Source organism: Ceratotherium simum, chromosome 8 (genome assembly GCF_057802395.1).
Source record: "Ceratotherium simum simum isolate JZ-2026a chromosome 8, ASM5780239v1, whole genome shotgun sequence".
NCBI lineage: Eukaryota > Metazoa > Chordata > Mammalia > Perissodactyla > Rhinocerotidae > Ceratotherium > Ceratotherium simum.
Window position 1 is genome coordinate 5,499,617 of NC_141907.1, and position 19,079 is coordinate 5,518,695.

At 57.8% G+C, this 19,079-nt stretch overlaps 1 protein-coding gene across 5 annotated transcripts in view; it reads right to left on the minus strand.

The window, feature by feature from the left end:
- Positions 1–9,841: 9,841 nt before the first annotated feature.
- WFS1 (wolframin ER transmembrane glycoprotein) overlaps positions 9,842–19,079 on the minus strand; it is a 40,088-nt gene continuing 30,850 nt past the window's right edge. For all 5 annotated transcript variants that reach the window (XM_087434896.1, XM_087434897.1, XM_087434898.1 and 2 more), the window contains 2 exons: positions 18,073–18,218; positions 9,842–12,456 (listed from right to left, as the gene is read on the minus strand). In XM_087434896.1, coding sequence (XP_087291022.1) covers positions 10,648–12,456; positions 18,073–18,218 — 1,955 coding nt within the window. In that variant the 3' untranslated portion in view covers positions 9,842–10,647. The remainder of the gene's footprint in view (positions 12,457–18,072; positions 18,219–19,079) is intronic.

Genomic DNA, 19,079 nt, shown 5'->3' on the forward strand with positions numbered 1-19,079 from the left:
GTGGACCTTGAGATGGGGAGAGTATCCTGGCTTATCCAGTGGGACCAGTCTGTCACATGAGTCCTTGAAAGTGGGGAAACTCTGCTGGCTGTCCTCAGAGGGAGATGCAACAACAGAAAGAGGGTCAGAGAGATGTGACACGAGGACTCGACCTGCCATCCTGGCTCTGAAGACGGAGGAAGGGGCCACGGGCCAAGGAACATGGGCACCTCCAGAAACTATAAAAGGCAAGGGATGGATTCTCCCCTGGAGCCTCCAGAAGGAACACAGCCCTGCTAACGCTTTGATTTTAGCCCAGGGAGACCCATGTTCGACTTCTGACCCACAGACTGTGAGAGAATAAGTGTGTGTTGTTTTAAGCCACGACGTTTGTGGTCATTTGTCGCAGTGGCCCTAGGAAATGAATACACTCGGTACCTTCATTCTGATCTCCCAACCGCTCTTTTCGGCAGATTCCTGCCCCCTTTCACAGATGAGGCCCCTCAGAGAGGTCCAAGCACATGCCTGAGGTTGCACAGCACGTAAGTAGGCAGCGAAGGCAGGATGGGACTCCACGTTGCCCTTCTTGAGGGTGGCCAGGGTGGGACCCTGCAGGGGGCTTCTGTCAGTACTCAGGGGCTTGCAGCCAGATGGTGGCAGAGAGGGGCGGGCAGAGGCCCTAGAGGGCTAGGGACTTGTGGGGAGCTGGGCCTCTGGGCAGGGCGGCCAGGCCAGCTCCCTCTGCGTCAGCACACGTGGACGGGCCCCCAACTCCGTGCCAGGCCCTGGGCTCAGAGCTGTGGGCGGGCCACAGAGGGGAGCATTCGAGCAGGTCACATGAAATAATGCTCAAACTCTGCTTCCCTCCCCGGACCTCTCTCAGCTGCAGACCATCGTCTGCTCAGATGAAAACATAATTGTCATCGTGTCTCTCCCCAGCCCTGGAAGCTCTGAGGCTCCCACATCCCCTGGGCTACATCCATGAGCCTGGCATGGGGGCCACTTGCCCGCCAGCATTCTTTCCCTCCACACTCCGTGTCGTTATTGTACTAAGAGTGGACACTTCTGAGCGGTGCCCCGCACCAGGCACCGGGCTGGAGCTCTGTGTGCATCGTCTCATTTCATCTGCACGGTCTCCCTAACAGAGGATGCTGTGATTTCCTTCACTTTACAAACAAGGAAACTGAGGCACAAAGAGGGGTTGTCTTGCCCAAGGCCACAGCCTTGTGAGTGCTGGAGCCTGGGTCGGACCCCAGGCAGCGTGTCCCCAAGCTGGGTCCTGGGCTCTCCCCACCTGAACCGTTTCAGGTCCCTGCGGGGGATTTCTGGGGGATGTTTCCAGGCCGCTGCTCAGGCTCTTGCTCTGCCTGGAACTGACTTCACAGCCTGGAGCCCCAGGCAGGGCCAGGGCCTGCTGAAGTTCAACCCCTTGATGAAAACTTTAACAAAGGCTTCCCAGCTTCCAGGGGTGGTTTCCTAGCAACTCAGAAGCTTTTACAGCTCAAAATAATTGCCTGAGTCGTGAGTGATTAATTTCCAACAGCCAGGTCCCTTTTTTTAAAAAAACAAAGCCCCATTATCTCTACCTGGATACTGTCAGAATTACACACGGGGCCCACACAGTCAAATGACGTGATGAGTTTCAGAGAGGGACTGAAAATCTGCAAAAGGCAGCAATATTAGGAGGACCAAAGTAAAAATGAAAATGGAAAGGAATCTATTATTAAAATTATGCAAAAAAAGTCCAAACGTGCAAAATAGATATGGATGTTTCGAGAAGTGAATTATTCATTTAATATGTTTATAAAGCTTCTGAGAGGTGCAAATGACTGTATCATTTATAAATGTTCCAAATAAGAACTAACTTCACCTTGGAAGGATCACCATTTATCTTTGCAAATCTATTTGATCATTTATTCATTCAACAAACGTTTTCTGAGCACCTACTATGTGAGCAGCAATGAGGCTAAGTGGCTCAGAGCAGGGACGCTGGAGCCCAGCTGCAGGGATTCAGGTCCTGGCTTTGATGGTAGCTGTGGATCTTGGGGGCGTTACCAGCCTTTGCTGTGTCTCAGTTTTCTCATCTACAAAGTGTGGAGAATGATGGTACCCACATTGTGAGTGGTATGGATTAAACCAGAAAATGCCCAGCACAGAGCCTGGGTCCCCTGGAAGCCCGTTAATGACATCATCGCTCTTCCCTTGCAACCCAACCTTCAGTGAAGTCTTGCTGAACCCTGCAGCTTGGTCCCAGCCATCCCGGGGGGACACTGGGGACAGTCTGTGTCCATACGAAGTGAAGAGGCCTCGCTGAGGGGGGCAGCCCGAAGGAGGGAGGGGGCACTGGGGGGGCACTCCTCCTGGGGAGGAGTAGGGGGTTTGCTGCAGCCTGGAGCCAGCCGGCTGACCAAGGCCGCCAGTACCCTCCAGGATGGTCTGGGGGTCCGCGTGCATCCCCGGCCCCTGGCACTGCTGGCCAGAACCTGGACTCCCTCCAGCCTTGCAGGGTGGGAGGGTGTGGACGAGAGCTGTTCCTCGCTGGCAGCAGCACTCTCCCTTCGACTGGTGACGGGGCTCTGAACTGGTGGGGGGAGGTCCCCGCCCCTGTGCAGGCTGGGGAGTGGCAGTGCAGTGTCCTGCCCCTAGTCCCGGGGTCGCTGTGTGGCCCCTGACCCTCGAGAGCCGGGGGAAGAGTGCCCGGGGGGCCGCGTGAGGGGCGCCCCGGGAGCTGTGGAGTGTCTGTCTCTGAAGTGACCGTCGGAGCCAGTGTGGCGGCTTTGCTCTGCAAGGCTGGCAGCAGAGGACGTGCCTCTGTCCCTGACGGGCACGGCCCTCCCACCGCTCCCACTGCACAGGAGTCAGGCACGGGGCAGGGGAGGCTGGAGCGTGTTGTTCTTGGGCACCCAGAGGTCCAGCTGAGGTCAGGGCTTCACTACCACGGAGGATGGGGACTTGGGGGACAGAGAGCGCCTGTCTCCGCCTCAGAAAAACGGGGTGGTCCCGTTCCTTCCGGTGCCTGAGCCCGCACAACCCCCAGTGAAGGCCTGGGGGCCTCCCATTAGGACTTCCACCAGAGTCCATTCTGGCACTAGCCACCAAACCATCCTGACGGGGAGAAGAGGTCGGATCGCTGTGCTGTTGTAACATAACTCGGGCCTGCTCCTCCCCCGGGGGTGTGAGCGTCCCACAGCTGATCCCCAGAGGAACAACACACCCAGGACAGAAAATACTGACTTTCTGGAGGCCTGACAGTGAACACCAGCAGGCAGATCCCAGAGAAGAGTAGACACTCTGGAGACGGGCAGCCAGGGAGGGGGTCCCAGTGGTGTAGGTTCAGCCTGAAGGCAGGTGCAGGTCAGGCCACAAGGGGAGGCTGACCAACTGCCAGGGAGGAGCAGGGTCCTGAGGAGCAGGGCCCTGCCCGGCTCGAGCCAGAGAGCCGCGAACCTCTGCGCTCTCCCTGGACTGTGAACAGCAATTCCTCTCCTGGCTGGGGTCTTCAGACTCCCTGCGGGGGCAGGCACCCTCAAGGAGTCGGAGTGGGGAGGTGGGGAGATTTGGTGAAAAACAAAAACCACTTTCAGGGATAAGAGGCAGAGAGCAGGAATCCAAGGGTTTCCGGGAGGCACCTGGCTGTGGGGTCTCAGGAGCTGTGCAGTGGGGCAGTGGGTGCCCAGATCTGGGGACCCGAGCCCTGTCGTTGGCCCACATCCAACACCCTGTCGCTCCTGCTTGGGGGGACCGGTCACCATCAAAGAGCCTGGGCCTGTCATGTCAGCAACAAGCGAGGGGAACCGGGGAGACAGGCCCTCGGGCACACTGTCGGGGAGAAATCCCCAGGGGCTGAATGGTGGAGGCAGCCGAGAGTGGCAAAGGAACGTAGAGTCCTGGGTCCTGGGTTAAAGGAGAAACAGAGAGATCAGGACATCAGCCAAGGCCTGAGCAGTGTCCCTGGGCCGCGGAGGGGTTAAAGACTGCCGGATCCACTGTCCTGGGGTTCCCCCGGCCGGGGGCGGTGGGCAGCACTGGGCAGTGGGGCTGGTGAAAGGCTGGTGCCAGGACGAGGTCAGCAGGGATGCTGGGGCCGGGGAGGCAGGGGCGAGACAGCGAGCGGAGTGTGCACGGCTGCGCTCACCTGGGGGGTGTTTTGCCGCCCAGGTGTTTAGGGTGCTGCTGAGTGCTCGGCCTCCGAGCCGGATAAGAAGGAAGACGGAGAAGGAAGAGGAAGTGAACGGTGAGAGAACCCGAGGTCTCTTGAGGGTGTCGAGCTGTCGTGGCAGGTGGTCCTCAACGGCAGGGACAAACGCGGCCGCCTGTGAGCTGTGAGGGGAGACGAGCAGACGGCTGGGGCAGGCTCCCCTCCGCCCGGACCCGTGAGGAGTGAGGAGCGAGCCGGGGCTGGGCTCCTGGCGGGGGAGCTCCGCCCCGTACACCACACTCACCCTCGATGCTGTGTGTGCCACCCCAGTGCTGGCTGCGTCTGCCCTGGCTCCCGTGACTAACGGGGAACCGCGGGCAAGTTCTGGCGCAGGCTTGGGTCGGAGCATTAGAAGGGACGAAAGTCCACCAGGAGAAACTGGCTGAGGGGACGGACCAGCAGGTGTACGGGGGGAGCCAGGTCCACCTGGAGACTGAGCCCACAGCAACGCTGGAGGATTTAGGCTTAGATTATTTTTAAGAGGTGACTTAAACAAGTTCCCAATGACACTTTAAATTTTGGGTGGTTGGGTGTACAAATAGCTAAAGACTCTGGGGCACTTTTTGTCCTAACATTTAATTATGAAAAATGTGGTTGAGTACCCTTTTAAGAATATCCTTATCTATTCTTTTCACTCCTTTCTAAAAGTAACTGCTGAATATAATTTACAACCCTATCCTGCCCCTATTTCCAGACAGGGCTTGAGGTCTCTGAGAATTTCCTCCTTCCAAGGGCACCTGTCGGCAGAACACAGAGCTGTTCTGTCCCCTGACAAACAGGCCCGTGTACCATGGGAGCACCAGCCTGGTGGTCTCGTGGTTAAGATTTGGCATTGTCACTGCCCCGGCCCGGGGTTCATTTCCCAGTCAGGGAACCACACCACTTGTCTGTCGGTTGTCACACTGTGGCAGCTGTGTGTTGTGATGTTGGAAGCTATGCCACCAGGATTTCAAATACCAGCAGGCTCACCCAGGTAGGTACCTGTCACCAGTGGGTGGACAGGTTTCAGCGGAGCTTCCAGACTCAGACAGACTAGGAAGAAGGACCCGGCCACCCACTTCTGAAAAAATTGGCCCTGAGAACCCTGTGAATAGCAGTGGAGCATATACAGTGCCGGAAGGGGAGAGGATGGTGCAAAAAAGACCGGGCAGGGTTCCACTGTGCTGTCCACAGAGGCACTGGGAGTTGGAATCCACCGGAGGGCACTGACAACAAACAACAGGGTACAGATGCCTCCCTCCTCGCCTGTCAGTATTGCTACATATGTGCACTTCATCTTCAACTACACAGAAAGAAAGAACTTGAAACCTTACATGCAGCTGGAGGAGACCACAGGCATAGGGGCCAGCGGGGTGGCTTGAATCCCCGCTCCATCAATACTGATCTACGTGAGCTGGGCGAGAGCGCTAACCTCTCTGGGCCTATTTCATCTCTCTATGAGCTCCTGTGGCTGCTGTAACAAATCACCACAAACTTAGTGGCCTAAAACAATGCAAATTTATTGTCTTTCAGTTCTGGAGGTTGGAATCTGAAATGGGTCTCACTGAGCTAAAATCAAGGTCTCAGCAGCGCTGGTTCCTTCTGTGGGCTCCAGGGAGAATCCATTCCCTGCCTTTTCCAGTTTCTACAGGCACCTGCACTCCTTGGCTCCTGGCCCCTTCCTCCATCTTCAAAGCCAGCAGTGTGGCCTCTTTAATCTCTCTCTGACCCTCCTGCCTCTCTCTCATGAGGATCCTTGTGATTATACTGGGCCCTTGGAGAATCCAAAATAATCTCCCATCTCAAAATCCTTACCGTCACCCAGATGGGTGCAAAGTCCTTTTTGCCCTGTTTAGGGGATTAGGACATGGGCATCTTTGGGGCCATTATTCTGCCTATCACGTCTTCAGAATGGAAGTGTCTATCTTGCTATGGCTGCCATGATGATTAAAGGGGAAAGCATATGTTAAGCACCAGCACACAGTAGGCACTCCACAAACGCTGGTCAATTGGACAGAAGCATCGAAGGCGCTTGTGGTAGGTGATCGTTGCACTTTTCTCTACCTGCCATTACATCACTTTATGTATTGGCTGACGGTCCCTCTCCCCCAGGCAACATCACCCCCACCAGTGCAGGGACGGTTCTGTTCCCTGCTGCATCCCTTGTGCCTGAGAAGAGCGAAGCACACAGTAGGTGCTCAGTATTTGTTGAACCAATGAATATTAATTTTTTTCACCATGAATGAGAGGCACTGGTCACCAGGAGACTGCGCCAGTCACAGTGCGCTCTCCTGGGGCTTCTTGATGAGATCATGATGGAATAGAGAGCTGGTGTTTAACTCTGACACCCAAACGTGCAGATCTGGAGTTGGGATGGGTAAAGGATTCTGTCGTAAGACAGCAGATTCGAGGAAGACAAGGTCGTGCTTTGTGGGCAACTTTGAAATAAGCAACTGAAGAAATTTGGGTTTTTGCCACCTGGGAGTATGGTTACATGATGTGGGATCAGGATATAGGAACGGAATTGAACAAACGGAAAAGCATCTGAATAAGTGAACACTGAGTAACTGGTCTCTAGCAGCATGTCCAGAGCAGGCAGGGCGGTCTTTCTGATACTGTTTTTCACCACCCCAGAGAAGGGTCACTGCCTGCTCCATGAAAGAATGCCCCTCTGGGGGACTCTAAAGAGGGGGTCTCACTGTGCTGCGTTGGAAACCGGCGCCAAACCCTCTCCAGGGGCCCAAGATGGCGCCACCCAACTGGGTCTTTCCTGAGCAGCTCAAACACTGCTATTGCTTCATGGGAGCATCAGGATACCACCCCCCCGCCCCGACAGACCCTCCCTGGGGCTCCCACATCCCCGGAGATGAAGGCCCAGGGCCAAGAAGGTGCCCAGACATGGTAGGGACTGCCGGCTGCCCCTGCAGCCAGCGTGGGTCTTTCCTGGGAGGTCAGAGGGACAGCCCCTCTGTGCGGTGTTCTAAAGAGGGAATTTAAGATCCAGGAAAAGGGTGATTTCTTCATGGCCTGATAACAAGAACAAGCTTTGGCTCCCATCCCAGTTCTGTCACCTCCTAGCCATGTGACTTTCGGCCAGTCCACACAATATGAACATGAACTTTTAAGAATTCTGTCAAATGTGGGGGGGGAGGCGTGGCACCTGGTTGCGAGGATGGAATGACCTCACGTAAACAAAGGACCAGACTCACAGCAGAGCTCTAAAATCTGAATCTCTTTCTCCTCGCAGAGGGTGGGGTCAGCTCCTGGAAGCAGGAGCCTTTGCCCCCCCCAGTCTGACCTCCGCAGATCCCTCCATGTGTCTAACACCTGGTCGTGGGCCCACAGGCAGCGGCCTGTTTATCAACAGGAAGGGAGGATGGCGAGCACGTCATGGAGCCTCGGGACCACAAGGCCAAGGGCATTCTGATGTTTACGGCTTCATGGAAGCTGTCCAAAGAGGCAGCCTCCAGAACTAAAGGGCTGTAGCTGCCAAGTTTGCTGGGAAGGGGGGACAGCCTTTCATGGTCTTTCTTACTGGGGCCCTGGCTTCAGAGCCAGGAGGGGCTCCCAGCTGCCTGCACGACACAGACCCAGTTCCAATGTGGCCTTTGGACCTTAGGCTCTATCCTCTGGAACCCCAGCATCCCGGGACATGCCTGAGGCCTTCCAGGGTGCCCTGAATGTTGCTCGTCTTCCTCTGACCTCGCAGATCCAGTTCCTCCCCTTGCTATCAAGATGGGACAAACCCCACATCCTCCCCAAGGCTTCCTCACCCCATCTCCTACCACGGGCTGGAAGTTCCTCCCTCTCTGGGCTCCCACACTGCCGACTCTGAATCAGGGCCACTCACGTCTGACTTGTGTGATTTCCCTGAGGGCGGGACCCGGGTTTGACTCAAACGGTGGAATTACAGTGTCTGCTCAGCATCACAGTGCGATAAATATTTGTGCAAGGGCGGCAACGAAACCATCCAAGGCTCATTAGTTAAGTTAAATAAGGGATGTTTTAGATGGTAAGTCATAGGTACGGGCCAAGCTTTTCTGGACATGTCGTTGTGGGGAATTAACCCGCAATGCAGGGAGGGAGGCAGGACTGTGCGTCCTGGGGTTGGGGGCGGGGTGCAGACAGAAAGCATCAACAGACCCCAGCCCCTCTGCTTGGATTAAGCCACTCCGATCAGCAATGACCTAAACATGGTTATTTTCACAAAGTTTAAGTTTTTAAAAAGCTAGAAGGGACAGTTCATCTGGTGAGGGATAGTCTAAAGGTTCTTAGTTGGTTCTCAAATTCCATGAATGTTTCTCCCTTTAAAAAATTCATAAACGTTTACTGAGCATTTCCTAGTGCCTGACACTATTCTAACCACCGTGCAAGAAAACTACCTGGTTAATCCTAAAAACAACCCTTGAGGCAGGTCCTGTTATATCCCCAGTTTACAGAAGAGGAAACCGAGGCCCGGAAACCATGAACTTGCCCGAGGTCATACAGGTGGGAAGGACCAGAAGGGGGTTCAAACTAGGCGGCTGGCCTCCTGTTCTCACCTACTGTGTGTGTTCCACCTGAACTTACAGATAGCACTTTCCTTCCCTTTAGATTGGAGTGCTGGACATTTAGTTTCTCAAAAAGGGTTTCATTGCTAACAAGCTTTAGAAACCACTGGCCCAGCCCAGACTTTCCATTTGACAGATCGGGACCCTGAGGCCCAGGAACAGGGGCTGAACACCTCCTGGTCACACAGGGGCTTGTGATGGAAACAGAAAGAGAACCTGGGGCCAACATCCAGTCTGGGGCAACCCTCACGAGGCCACACCACCCCATGCTCCAAGGAGGTGGCTCTGCTGGGGTGCCGAGGAGCAGTGTGGTGTCCCAGGGGACAGGCAGATCTCAGTCCAGTCCTGGCTCTGCTGCTCATATGGGGTGTGACCTCCTCCCTGAACCTCGGTTTTGTCTTCTGTGGGTCGGGGTTGTCACGCAGGGTGAGGATTGGATGAGGTCATCTGTGCCCCCTCGGAACGCGCCAGCGCCCCCTCCCCCCCGCCACCGGACAATCAGTGGTGAGTCAGGGAGGCAAAGCCAGAACCGTGAACGTGTTTCGTGGCCTCACAAATCTGCGGAATCTGAGAGGGGCCTGGGGTGGGGGTGGGGAGGTGCCAGCTTTGTCCTCAATGTCAGAGAAGAAACCCAAGACCTGAGGGACTCAGCCGGACACACATCCCCATCCAAGGGGGATCTAAGTTTGCTGAGGGACCTGCTCTAGCACCTCCTAAATGGCTCAAGTTCTGATTATAATTCTATGGACTGATCACGGTCCACCACTGAATACGGGATTTGGTTTCACAAACACTGCCGAACGGGGGCAGCTGTGAACCGTGAATACCTACGTGTGCGCTACCCTGGCAGTGGTTTGAGTGTCACAAACAACGGTGACCATGCATGCTTTTCACCCCGTAGACCTGAGTGGACAGTGGGGAGGTCGCGGCCGACACTGTCGTGGCCCCCGGCCTAGAGGTGGCGCCGGGGTCTGCTCACTGGCGGGCAGGTTGTCAATGAGCAGGAAGGTGAGTTCTGCCCTTTGTGACTCCAACTGCACTTGTGGGTAATCCAGTGCAAGTGTGGATGCCTGCTAATTCTCATGCTCACACAAGGCAAGACCTCTCTTAAATAAAGAAAAGAGGAAAACGGCAGTAGATTTCATCAAGGGCTTTTATTTTGGCTGCTTTAAGACCCTGGCTTTCCCCTCTCCGGGACTGAACACAGCCAAGCCTTTCCAATCACTGGGAAGGGTCGCCCCAGGTTCTTCTATTTCCTCGTCCCGGTGGATTCAGGCGAGACCCTCAGACCCACCCACTGCTCACTAGACAGGAGAGCCGGGAGGCAGGCTGCGGGCCCCAGGGCTCAGCACGGACACACTGTGCCCGAAGCTGCCACTTCTCTGGCCTCCAATGGATGCCACCAGGCGGGGCCCTGACCACATGACAGAGCTCAGCACTTTGCACAGCCCCCAGGATCCACAAACAGCCGTCAAGGCTTAGCAGCGACCAAATAAATAAGTGCTCTCCTGGAGTTTACACACCAGCACATTTGGTTCTTTCAAAAACAAATCCAATACCAAGGTAAATACGGGGCATGGGTGCTCGGAGGGGCGGGGGAGGAGGGAGAATGTCATCTGTAAAGTGCTTTTCAGGACACAGGAATCCTAGTCTAGCCTGGCGCCAGCTCCGCTCTGAAAGGTCGGGATGGGGGGACAAGACTGTGCATGCAATTTCCAGCGACGCTGGCATTCAAAGTGGACAGAGCTAAAGCAGTCAGCCCATTCAGGGAAGTGTGAGCAGATTACACATAGACAGAGGTCTCCGAAGCCCTGCGTTTACACATGGGAGCACACACACACATGCACACTCAGGGTTAGTGTTGTGCCGTCTGGTGGGGCGGCCACACGGGAAAGGCCCCGCAGCGACACATGCCCACACCACCCCCAGGCGGGGCCGTGGTCAGGCCGCCGACAGGAACGGGAAGAAGAAGAAGTCGAAGGCGAACTTCACGGCGCCGTGCACCACGCTGCGCCAGTCGTGCTCGACCTTCACGTGCCGCCTGGCCGGCGAGAGCTCGGCCATGCAGTTGAGGCAGCTGATGGCCTTGAGCTCGAAGACAGGCCACTTGCTGCCCAGGCGGCCCTCGAGGATGGTGCTGAACTCGACGAGGCTGCCCTGGCGCAGGTGCAGCAGCACGTCCTTGAACTCGCTGCTGGCCCGCAGCACGATGTCCTTGGTGACGTCGTCCTCCTCCGGGCTGCGGGAGCCATCGGCGCCTCTGTAGGGCATGCCCACTGTGAGCTCGAACTTGTACCGGCCGAACTTCTTGATGTGGCAGGGGTGCTTGGCCAGCGGCTTGAGGCGGCAGAGCTCCTCCTCGGCCGTGGAGACGTTGCCGGGGCTGCAGGAGGGGTAGGCCTCGCCGTAGAGGCAGCGCATCCAGTCGCCGATGAAGAACGGGAGCATGTTGATGGCCGACTCGGCGCTGTTGTCAATCTCCGTCACCCGGACGTACTTGAAGCGGCCCGTCCAAGTGACCCTGTGGCCCTCCAGGTGGCTGCACAGGATCTGGGTGCGTGCCATGTTGGTCTCCTTCCAGGCCCGTGGCCCGCACAGGAAGCCGTACTGCTGCCAGGTCAGCGTGGAGTTGTAGACCTTCATGCCCTCTGACCGGTACACGTAGAACCAGCAGAAGAGCACGATGGCCGTGATCCACACCAGGATGAGCTTGACGAGGGAGCTCCGCGTCAGGGACTTGACCATCTCCACCACAGAGAAGTGGGTCTTGGTCCACCAGCGGAACAGCAGGGGGATGCTACAGACCACCATGGTGACCGCAATCTTGGTGAGCTCCAGGGACACGAACCAGCGGGCAAACTGCACCACGCCCATCAGCGCCAGGCCGGCCACCAGGATCGGGAGAGCGAAGAGGAAGAGGAAATAGCCAATGGACGCGCGGACCAGCCCCAGGCCGGTGGACTGGAGCAGGATGACCACGGAGAGCTCACACCACATGAAGCAGACCAGGTAGGGGACCAGGTAGCAGTAGGTGCCCTTGAAATGCCTCAGCTGGGCCATGCGGAGGAAGAGATAGAGCAGGTAGACGTAGAGCAGGCAGGGGACGCTGACGTTGAGGACGACGAAGTGGCCGATGGGCACGGTGAAGAAGGTCTGGCCCAGGAGCTTCAGGTAGCGCCAGTCCAAGGGCACGGTGGGCAGGAGGGAGAGCAGGCCGGCGGCCACCTCGGTCACCAGGGCCCTCCGGGTGTAGGGCTCGGCAGACGTGCTCAGGCTCATGTAGCTGGTGACGGTGAAGAAGACGCACACGACGGCCAGCTCCGAGCAGGGGATGCAGTCCTTGCTGGCGATGGGGAAGGAGAAGATGACAAAGACGACGGACAGCAGGAAGTGGACGTAGGGCTCCAGGTGGTTCCAGCCGAAGTTCACCTCGGCCTGCTCCACGTCCAGGTTGGGCTCGAAGCGCAGCAGCAGGCCCGTGAGGGTGCGGAAGCTCTCCCAGGCCTTCCCGTCCTGGAAGACCTTGAGGGTGCAGATCACCATGGAGACGAAGGACAGGTAGAAGACGACCAGGGGGACGAATAAGGCAAAGAAGTCGATGGTCAGGTTGCTGATGATGAAGAAGAAGACGAGGGCGTTGATGTGGTGGGTGGGGATGATGGTGGACAGCCAGTGCATGCCCGCCCGCGAGGCCACGTCGATCAGGTACTCTTTGATTTCCATGATGGCGTGCAAGGGGTACTTGACCACCTGGGGGTGGAGACGAAGACGGGCATTGGACACACGCCGGGACAGCAGCCCCGCTCGCTGTGATCTCATCACCCTGTCAGCCACCATAACTAACTCCGGGCACAGTGATAACTCACCCCTGCCGTTTTCCCACCACTGGGCCTTTTGTCCAAGCGGATCCTTGCACACGTAGCCCCTCTCCGTGTTTCCACCCTTCCCTTGATTCCACCCAATCCTGCAGGTCCCGGCCCCACCTCTTCTGGGACCCTGGCATCTGTTCCCGACTCCCAGCCTTCTGCCAGGGTTTCCAGACTCACGCCTGCTAGTGTCCCCTGCAAGACCTCAAGCACCTGGAGGAACCCAGCCGGCTCCCCTCTGCCCTCCCCACGGGGCCTCATGCTTGTAGAGACGACAGAGCCCTGGGCTGTTGGGGTGGGAGCCGGGCTTGTGTCTCAGCTCCCCCTGCAGGGAATATGTCACCTCCCGAGCCTCGGCTCCCCATCCACTAAGAAGAGGACCCGTCAGTCTACAGCCCACGAGGGGCTCTGCAGGGCTAGCAGACACGAAGAGTCCCAGCAGTGGCAGTGGAGTTGGGACTCCGGAAAAGAGAGCGTGGTACAAACAGGAATAGCAGCGGCTCGGCACGGCTCCACCGACCAGAGATGATTCAACTGTGACAGGCCAGAGGAGACGTCTCCACTAGTGGCAGGAGACCCCGAGCACCAGCTGCCTGCCACCACCCACCCCCATGCGTGCACGCACGCCACACGCACACACGCCATACTGCTTACAACAGACACACGACCCCATGCGGCCACGTTCAAAGGCAGCCCCCCATCCCTGCCTTGGGTCCCACTCCCCCAGTCTGCACCCAATGCAAAAGGCAGCAGTAACCCTTGGCCTTTACACAGCAAAGAGGAATGAAGGGCTGTGGGGGAGGTGAGTGGGGGAGATTCTGCCATCCAGGGCAGACCCTCACACCCTGCCTGGTTTTCTGTGCAGAACTCACAGAGGCTCTCAGCCCCGCCAGGGCTCGGGGTAGACGGGAGAGAGGCTGGAGGGGCGAAAAGAGAAAGTGGCCGTGGAGGGGCCGGTCCTCACACAGTGCGGTGTGGAGGAGGGCGGGGGTCTGGGCGTGTCCAGAGGGGCAAGGGCCTAGACTAGACCACACCAGGGAGTGGGTCCTCAGGGCAACTGCCCACGCGTTGGGGCAGGAAGGCCCAGCTACGGCCCAGAGCCCGTCCGAGGGGCTAGTGATGGGAGCAGCCATCGGCACCCAGGGGAGGTGGGCAGCACTAGCCTCGCCCATGCCCTCGGGACAGGCTCTCTCCGAGGGCCGAGAAGACTGGCCCAGGAAGAGGGATCCTGGGTGAGCATAACCGAGTGACAACTCCAGGATGTGGCCATCATCTGCCCAAGAGCCCAGGCTGTCCACTCAAGATGATCAGAACGCCTGGAAGCAACCAGAACATGGAGTTTTCCACAGATGAGAGCGATGGGGCTCATAAAGGAAACTGAAATGTTTAAGAACGTGTGTACGTGCACGCATGTCTACATATACACGCATGCACGTTAAGTATGAAGATTCCCCATATGTCTGTGACGGTCCACTTAATCTCCGTATTATAACAAACAAGAAAATGAACAAACGAATAAACCAGCTGGGGGCTGCCTCCTGCTCCTGCGGCCAGCTTGCCAGAGAGCAAACAAGTGCCTGTGAAAACGAACTTGCTCCAGGCTTCCTCTGGGAGGGGTCCCCTCAGCACAGAGCTGGAGCAGCCGGCTAAAATCAACGGCCCCGGAATGAGTCCCTGTGTGCGTCAGCCGCGGCCTGCTCAGCTCATGCCTGTGGAGGTGGACAGACCAAAGGCGCCCCCAGAACTGCTACTGCTCACCATCATCCTCTCTGAGCGAAACCACACCAGGCGGCCTTGGGGAGCCGGCCCAGAGGTGGCTAAGTAGCTGGCACCTTATTAATCTGAAATTCTGTCCTAATTCTCAAAAACACTACTTTTTTTTTTTTTTTTTTTGCCCAAGAGGCCACACAATCCTGCGATTGAGAGGACGTTTAAAAAGACAATGAAGCTTCTAGAACATGATGTCTAATGGTGTCTGGCCCCTGCCGCACACGGAGGCTCCTGGGCCACTATGACCAGGGAGTTCTCTCCTTTTAAGGTCCCAACTCTGCCCTCTGTAGCTTCCACCCAAGTCCTACCTCTTGGGGCCTCACTGAATTGTGAGATTAAAAACCTTTTCTGTAGAGAAAGTCTAAACAAATTAAAATGAACTCTTCTTTGAGCAGGAAAAAAAAAAGGGAAATTAAGAAAAAAATGAGTAAGGAGTCAGTTCCATGAAAGGCCAGTAAGGAGCGCTCTGGCCAGGTCTGAGGTTATCAGCTGTTCCTCTGACACGGAAAACCAAGAAAACAGAATGTTACAACCCGGGCAGCTGGCCAAGGGCCCCGTTAACTAACCAGGGTGAGGCAAGTCAGTCTAAACCAGATTGTGCTCAAATGTGAGTGAAAGCTTTCACGTGTTGGACTTTCCAATAATTTAAGGTAAAAACCATTAGAATTTTAAAATATTACTAAATTTACTTTGAAGAGGGTTTCATTTGTCATGAAAGGCTGGAGAAGTGCCTGCAGTCTGGAACATTCCTGTGGGAGTCAGGTTAGCCCACGAAGAAGCGCCTGTCATTTCTCTCTTGGGGTGCGGACGGCCCCCCACAGCACGTGTCCTCGCTCTTGCTCCGAAAGGCTATTAAAAGCTGGAACAGCTTCCAGCGTCAGGAGACGCCTGCTATGATTCATTCTCTCTCTTTTGCAAAAGACTTTTAACGAGACAAATTGTAAAGGAATCAAGTGCTCTGACGGTTTCAAAAACTGAAAGAAAACACACAGCCTTGTGTATTTCTTGTCAGGATACTTGAAATCTCTTTCCCAAGAAGGACCCTCTGATACTGCACAGCACTGAGCTGACCGCCCCTGAGCAGGGTGACATAATCTGCTGTCCCAACCAGGCTGCGTCTGAAAGGAGGCACTGTTAGTGGAGACGCTGGGCCGGGCCACTTGGCCCGCGGGTCTTCTCCAACTGACCTTTCACCCTTGACCCTCACTGGCATTTGGGGAGCACCTCCTCTTTGCGAAGAACCACGGCCAGTGCCCCACCTTCCTTCTCTCACGTTAATGAGCAAACTGACACATCTACCCGTGAGCGCGGAGCCCAGGCCCGCCTCCTCGGGGACCTTTCTGTACCACCTGTCCCCAGAGGGAGACCGAGTCTTTCATCGTGGTGTCGCCCTGGGGGACTTTGCAGCCCTGGCACCACCCTGGGACTCACCCGGCCCTCCCTGCAGCGGGTCCTGCAGCACTGTTTTCCGTCTGCCTCCCTACCCGAGGGCGGCCTGGTCTGAGCCTCCACTGGGCTCCCAGCACAGTGCTCACGCTGGGCTGTCTCCGGCATGGGGAGTCCTGAGCAGACTTCCTGTCTCCCACTCCCCACTGCGGCTGAGCCGTTGCCGCCCCGACCCTGACTCAGCCCATCTACCACACTGACGGGGTCCAAACATGCCCCCGGTCAGCTGAGAACACCCAGAACCTGAAAGGAGTCTCGGCTGACGAGCGCCCCGGGCTATGACAATTCATCACAGGCCCGCAGAGCTGGCCTTGGCCCCAGGGCCACACATGCTGACGGACCTGTCTAGGTCGCGTGCTCTGCAAAGTAAGATATGGACCCAACTCATTCAACCCGGGGAACAGGACTGGGGGTAATTCTGTAAGAACACAGCATGACCACACTGTATGTCTGCACAGAGTAAGTCAACCACATGGCCAAAGGAAGAAAACTGTCACACCTGGGGCACAATCTGCCACCACTGGCTTTCTGTATGCTCCTCACTTGTTCCTGGCTGACGGCAGGAGCAAGAACGTGCTTGCTTCTCTCAGGTCAGCCCGCTGTCACCTCCTCACCACCCTGTCCACACCACGCCCGCGGCCACCTCCTCACCACCCTGTCCACACCACGCCCGCCGTCACCTCGCCTGCCGTCACCTCCTCACCACCCTGTCCACACTACGCCCACTGTCACCTCCTCATCACCCTGTCCACACCACGCCCGCGGCCACCTCCTCACCACCCTGTCCACACCACGCCCGCCGTCACCTCCTCACCACCCTGTCCACACCACGCCCGCCGTCACCTCGCCCGCCGTCACCTCCTCACCACCCTGTCCACACTACGCCCACTGTCACCTCCTCATCACCCTGTCCACACCACGCCCGCGGCCACCTCCTCACCACCCTGTCCACACCACGCCCGCCGTCACCTCCTCACCACCCTGTCCACACCACGCCCGCGGCCACCCCCTCACCACCCTGTCCACACCCCGCCCACCCTCACCTCCTCACCACCCTGTCCACACCACGCCCGCCGTCACCTCCTCACCACCCTGTCCACACTACGCCCGCTGTCACCTCCTCATCACCCTGTCCACACCACGCCCGCGGCCACCTCCTCACCACCCTGTCCACACCACGCCCGCCGTCACCTCCCCACCCCCCCGTCCACACCACCCCCCCCGCCACCCCCTCACCACCCTGCCCACACCACGCCGCGGCCACCTCCTCACCACCCTGTCCACACCACGCCCGCCGTCACCTCCTCACCACCCTGTCCACACCACGCCCGCCGTCACCTCCTCACCACCCTGTCCACACCACGCCCGCCGTCACCTCCTCACCACCCTGTCCACACCACGCCCGCCGTCACCTCCTCACCACCCTGTCCACACCACGCCCGCGGCCACCTCCTCACCACCCTGTCCACACCACCCCCGCCGTCACCTCCTCACCACCCTGTCCACCCCACGCCCGCCGTCACCTCCTCACCACCCTGTCCACACCACGCCCGCCGTCACCTCCTCACCACCCTGTCCACACCACGCCCGCCGTGACCTCCTCACCACCCTGTCCACACCACGCCCGCCGTCACCTCCTCACCACCCTGTCCACACCACGCCCGCCGTCACCTCCTCACCACCCTGTCCACACCACGCCCGCGGCCACCTCCTCAACACCCTGTCCACACCATGCCCGCCGTCACCTCCTCACCACTCTATCCACACCACGCCCACCTCGCTCCTCGACCTCGCAGATCCGGATGGACAGGCACCACTGCGGGATCTCCTGGTCTCCTGAACTAGCACTTTGTTTTCTGGGGAAGGCATCTTCAAGGAACTGAACTCCACTCTGTGCCGTAAATGGTAATTTTTCAAAATGACCAAGTCTAAACGAAAGTCGGACTCCAGTTCATGCAGCCTGCTCCCACACAGCGTCTTACAGAGACAGACAGAAGGATGCCTGTGCTCGTCCATCACCCGCTGAGCACGCCAGGCCGACTGCCCCCTTGGTTTCAAAGCCTGAGTATGTGTGAAAGGCCTCCCTTCATGGGGACACATCCTTACAGTTACAGGGAGCGTCCTTGCAGGACAGGCCTCCCCAGAGACGGAGTCCCAGAAGGTCCTGTGTTGGGCGAGGACCTTCCCACAACAGCTTCCGGGGAAGCGCCAGGGTGCGTGGAAGGGCAGGAGGGTGCGCCCCGGGGGTGAGGACCCTCCCGTCGGGGTCTCCAGCCCCGCTCACCTTCAGGCGCAGGGGCAGGTCCTCGGGGCTCTTCCCCGCCAGCTCGTCATCCTCGTCGTCCTGCAGGAACAGGTTGGTGGGGATGATGCCCTTGGCGTACTTCTTAGTGATCTCCACGAAGTCATCCAGTGCGATGTAGTTCTTGGCTGAAGCACAAGAGAATGGCCCTGTGTCCACCCGAACTGCAAGCACACTGTCCCCCCGTGTGGACAAGCAAGGCAGGGGACAGCGGCTGGGGCCAGGCTGGGAGAGGAGCTGAGTGAGCTGCGGAGCAAAGCCCTTTCCCTCCTGGACGGACAGGCAAGGACCTGGCCAGTGGGGCTGCCGACCAGCCACCTCCACCCTGCCTCCTCACCTTGTGACATGCTGCTCCTCCCCCAAAGTGTCTCTCTCCTCAGCTCTTCAAGCCCAGCTCAAATGCCAGCCCTCCAGCCACCTTCTCTCACTTAGCTCTGGCTTCTCACAGCACCGGGACAGGTGCCCTGCAGCCCAGACACCTACCATCCCCTCCATCCAACACGCTGGGCACTTTCCTTAGCGCTGGGAAATGCTTGGGATGCTGCACAAACAACCCCGTGTGTGCCCGAGTCTGGGCTCCCCGTCTAGTGGGGGAGTCACACTAAATAAGGCTGGCTGCTGGCTGTGGGCTGCGTCCACGTTGGCAGCTCTCTTCCGGGCAGCAGAGGGGGCTGCCGGGGAGGCTGGGGGGAATGAACAAAAGCGATCTCGCCTGTGACCAGGCCACCGGATGCAGGCTGGCCCTGCCACGTCTGCCGTTCACTAGGTATTTCTGAGGCGTCCTGTCGGGGGGCTGTGTTCTGGGTGCTGGAGACACAACGAGCTGATCAGGGAAGACAGCAAACACCGGCGATAACAACAAACAGTGTATGAACGCAGCGAGCACCAGGGGAGACGGCAGAGCGGAGAAGCAGACGCTCGTTAACCTTGGCGGGGACAAGGAGGGAACGGGAGCCAGGCGGGGGGCCCGTGGGCCCCTGAAGGATGCC